The 5,280-nt window shown below is 32.6% G+C and overlaps 1 protein-coding gene across 1 annotated transcript; it reads left to right on the top strand.

Annotated features, from left to right (window-relative positions):
• The first annotated feature begins 2,054 nt into the window (after window positions 1-2,054).
• LOC114089778 (testis-expressed protein 13B-like) lies at window positions 2,055-3,122 on the top strand. Its single transcript, XM_027931734.1, has one exon. The coding sequence runs from the start codon at window positions 2,055-2,057 to the stop codon at window positions 3,120-3,122; it is 1,068 nt and encodes a 355-aa protein (XP_027787535.1).
• Window positions 3,123-5,280: the final 2,158 nt, after the last annotated feature.

Below are 5,280 nucleotides of genomic sequence, written 5' to 3'. Positions count from 1 at the left end.
GTCTAATAAAAATAATGAAAGAGAAAAGATATTTGCAATACCTTGGTAAAAGTATATACCTGCAAAAGAAATACAAGGTATTTTCACATGATTTTACACCCATGTGGATCTAAAAAAAAGTTGATCTCATAGAAGCAGAGAGTAGAATGGCAGAGGCTGGGGACTAAGGGATGGGAAAATTTTGATCAATGAGTATTAAGTTATAATTAAGACAGTAGTAAGAAGTTCCAATGTGATGTCACACAATAGGATTACCATAAATAACAATCATATACTACACATTTTAAAAAGCTAAAGGAAAAGATTTTGAGTTTTTTCCATAAATTAGTGATGTAATTATGAGGAGGTACATATGTTTAACCTGAATTCAACATTATGCAATGCATACATGTATGAAAACATTACAGGGTACCCCATTAGTATGTAAAATTTGATTTTTTATGTACTAGTTAAAAATAAATAAAAATAAATATAAGTAACTTAAATAGATTTAATAAAAAATGTTGTTTTGAATAAACAAAGATGTTTAAATAAACTCTTTTTTTCTGAACTTCCCAAGTGGCAATATATTACATTTTTTACATTTTTATTGTGCTGTATGCTATTTAGCATTTTGGGATCTTTAATGTTGAAAAAGAGATATGAAGTATGATTTCATAGTTAAATGCTTTACATATTTAATCTAGTTTTATTGTTTTTCTTAGGAGAAATTGTGCTGATAGGAAACATCTCTGTTTCAGAGTCTAGTTCAGTTCTCTACTTGATTTAAAGTGTCTCATTGATATTGGCAATTCCCCATTGTATTTATGTAACTCCAGAATAAGCAATTTGTGTATCTCATATGTGAAGCAGAAATGCCAAGAATCAGATATTATTGATTATATATTATTCTTAATAATAATGCTGGGGAGTTTTTCTCTGAGGTTTGCACTTTATTTGCAACAGGCTTATCTGAAATATACTGTTCAAATTGGTAGTAGAAAATAGGCCTCTATGGCATAGGAATTATGTCTCATTGATCTGTATATCTCCTTCCATCTAACAAAATGCCTGGCTCTAAAAATATAATAAATATTTATTGTAATATTACCTATTAAAAATACAAATTTTACTCTACACAAATTAAATCTCACTTGGTAAAATATGGTTTGTATTATCTGTAGCACATAAATGATGACCTACATTCATCATCAAAAATAGTTCTTGTGGCTAGGTGCAGTGGTGCACACCTGTAATCCTCCCAGCTACTCAGGAGGCTGAGGCAGGAGGATTACAAATTTGAGGCCAGCCTGGGCAGCTTAGAGAGATCCTACCTCAAAATAAAAAATGAAAAAGGTTGGGATATAGTTCAGTGGTTAAGTGACCCTCTGTTCAATCCCCAGTACCAAAAAAAGTGTTACTGTGTATTAAATTAATATTATTAAATACTATAATTAGCATAATATTTTAAAACAAGTATTGCCCAATTCAATTTAGTATATCTATATTCACTACCAGACTGAGCTGCCTGAGATAAATATTTCACTGGGCTTTTAATTTTGTGTTAGGTTTTAATATTTGCATGTACCTCCTAATGGTTAAATTCATTGACTTTCTCAAGAATCGTTCTTTTTTTAAATATTTTTTAAGTTGTCAATGGACCTTTATTTATTTATTTGTGGTGTTGAGAATCAAACCCAGTGCCTCACGCATGCTAGGCAAGTGCTCTACCACTGAACCACAACCCCAGCCCAAGGATTTTTTAAAATATTTTTTTAGTTGTCAATGGACCTTTATTTTATTTGCTTATATGTGATGCTGAGAATCAAACTCAGTGCCTCACACATGCTAGGCAAGTGCTCTACCACTGAGCCACAACCCCAGCCCTCTAATGAATACAGCTCTTAAGTAGCTAAGTATAAACTTAAATAAACCCTCACCCCACTAGATGGCGTTTGACTTTCCATGAGGAGCTGTTGAACTCAGAGGTCAAAAGTTCAGAGTTGAGAGGGTTTCATTTGGTTGCCAGCCGTCTGGTTCTGTGAGGCAAAACAGAGCAGAGAGAGGTAGTTAGAATGGCTGTGAATTTTAATGACCCAGCCAGTGGCTTCTACCAAAGGGAGGTTGTAGATTTTATAAATGAGCAAATACTTCGAAATGGAGTTAGTGCAGACATCTATACAATGCAGACAAGCAAGACCTGGGGTGAATTGGAGAAGAAGTTACAGGCCATCCTGACTGACTCAGCAATTCCGGAATCCATTAAGAAGTCTTGTGCCTGGAGTGCCCTGGCCCTGGCAGTGCGCTTGGCCAGGAAGCAGAAGAAAGAGTACACAGAAAAGGTAATGAAGCTGCAGGAACAGGTAGATGAACAAAAACTGTTCATTAATGTGCTGATAGGAATGGTAAATAGACTCAGGGATACTCAACAAAAGGAAAGGGAGAAAGCTCAGTTTCAACTACAACAAAGCCTTATAATCCTTCATAGAATAGAAGGGGAACGAAATTTACTCAGAAGTGAGCTTCTTAAGGTATTAAGCACTCCATTTCAGGGGCAGGAAGTAATGAAAGAAGAGGAGAATGGAAATGAGACACAGACATTAAACAAGTTTGCATTTGCTCAAGACATAGGAATTGATTGGACTTGGGAGGAAACTGTGGGGGAATCAGGTCAAGAGGCTGCAGCAGCCACAGCTGCTACTATTACTGCTTCTGATGTAGAGGGAGAAGAAAAGGAAAATTTGATTTCTGTTAGTGAGAATGACCAGAAGGTAACCGTTTTTTCTTGTTCTGGTATCTTGGAGGACTGGAGCCAGGCTAGTCCACTGCTACCTCTTAGTCTGTCTGAACCCTCCCTTAGCTCATTCCTGCCTAGCTTCCTTCCAGCAGAAACTGCAAGGGAAACTGTGGTAGTTTCTCCTGGGAGTTATGCTGGGTCTAGCTGGAAGGGTAAGCGACTCCATACCAGGAAGTTTCTGCCAGAATGGTTTAAGCCAAAGCCTGGCTCCTCTCACTCAACAAGATGTGGCATCAAGCGCAGAGAGGGGGATTGGGATTGTGAACAGTGTCATCTGATGAATTTCTCATGGCGAAATGTGTGTTTCAAATGTGGAAAATTCCCGTACACAAAGGAAAGCGTATAGGTTTTTCTCCCAGTTAAGGATCTCTCTGAATTTTAAATAATTCATATCCTGAGGTTCTTTTCTGATTATAAGCAAAATGAGAATACATTCTTGACTACATATTATTATAAGAACAGTCAAGCAAAAAAGGAATAAGATATAAACATCATCTTTGACCTTGATACTCAGAAATATTTTATCTGTTTACTTCCATCTCTGAGTACAACCAACTATGTCAATGAACCATAGTAAATAGTTATATTAAACAGTTTTCTACATTTATTTCTACATGTATGAATATAGTAGTTTATTACCTGTTTTTCTACATTTACAAAGTATAGTAAGTAGTTACATTAAATCGTTTTCTTATAAAATAGAATTGTTTATAAATTATTTATAACTTGCTTTAAATTGGTCTTTCATTTATTTGAGAAATTTTGGAGAATATGGGAAAAAATACATATAAAGAATAAAAATCACACAAAATGCCATCACAAGAAACAATCCTTAGAGCTGTTTTGCTCATCTATATTTGCAGGGCATATAGATATAACAAACACAAATTCACACACAAATGCATGTGGAAACATGCTATTTTCATTTCTATAGTGAAACCAAACTACATATATTTTTGTAATTTGATTTTAAAAATTACATTCATTTACATTTGGAAAATTAAGGAAGACACATATATACATATCAAAATTTATCCAACCACCTGCAGACAATCTCTTTCAAATATTTGGATGCATATATTTTTCTTTTACTTGCATATATATAATTATATATATATATATATAAAATATTATATATATTATATATAATATATGTAAAATTAAATTTAACACTCTCATTTCCAAAGTGAAAAACTGAAGAAAAAGTGAAGAACAAATAAGAAAATAATGTTCATGCCTAATCTCATTATTCAAAAAGGTCATTATTTTATCTATGTAAATATTATTTTTATGAAACTTTTTTGTGTGATTTATATATTTTTCCCAATTTTTTGGAACCTTGTACTAGATTTGGCTATTTATTCATTTATTTACTATTTTTATTTTATTTATTTATGTATGTATTTATTTATTTTTTGTGGTACTGGGAATTAAATTCAGGGCATTGTCCATGCTAATTACATGTTCTACAACTGAGCTACACCTCCAGACCAGCTCTTTCTTTTTTATTTGTTTATTTTATTTTATTTTTTTGAGGTCCTGGAGATTGAACCCAGGGGCCTTCTCTATGTTAAGCAAGCACTCTACTACTGAGCTACATGCCCTGCAACTATTTCTTTGTTTTTGAGTAGGCATGGTACTGGGGATTGAACTCAGGGGCACTCAAACATTAAGCCACATCCTCAGCCCTATTTTGTGTTTTATTTAGAGACAGGGGCTCACCAAGTTGCTTAGCACATCAGTTTACCAGAGGTTGGTTTTGTTGTTGTTTTGATTTAATTTTTGTTGCTGTTTTCTGGTCCTTACAAATGAACCTACTCCTGATTTTATCATTACATTTTTCTATGTACTGTCAGATTCATCTATTTTTTCTTTATTTTTATCTGATTTTGAGGATTTTTTTATTTTTGTTTACGTTCTAAATTCTTGATTTTATGTGCAGTTCACATATTTTCATTCTTTTTATATAATTTTTATGGATGAAAATTTTCTACTAAAGTGTGACTTGGCCTTTATGCTGTAAGAAAAAATTGTGTGTGTGTGTGTGTGTGTGTGTGTTTGTGTGTGTGTTCTCTGGAATTCTAATCAGATATTCCTAGTTAAAATGGAAAAATTGGTTAAATTTTTTTGGTTATGTTTTTTGCTATGTTTAAAAAAGTGACTACATTTCAACACTGTTGTGGCTGTGCAAACTTTACAGAAAAATTTGGAGAATAAACATGGTATATTTTAATCCATGCAAAGATTAGCACGTTTCCACTAAATTTTTCTTTGACAGTAAATTTCTACATATATTTCTACATCTATGAATTATAGTAAATAGTGATATTAAATCATTTTCTTTTTAAAATAGAATTGTTTTAAAATTGTAACTTGTTTTAAAACGATCTTTCATTGATTTGAGAAAATCAGAGAATATGGAAATACAAAAATACAGAATATTTTATTTTAATATGGAAATTATTTCAATATATGAATGTGTTTGATATAATAGATTCAGGAAA

Source organism: Marmota flaviventris, chromosome X (genome assembly GCF_047511675.1).
Source record: "Marmota flaviventris isolate mMarFla1 chromosome X, mMarFla1.hap1, whole genome shotgun sequence".
Classification (NCBI taxonomy): Eukaryota; Metazoa; Chordata; class Mammalia; order Rodentia; family Sciuridae; genus Marmota; species Marmota flaviventris.
The sequence above is the reverse complement of the archived record's forward strand: the minus strand, read 5'-3'. Positions and strand labels throughout refer to the sequence as shown.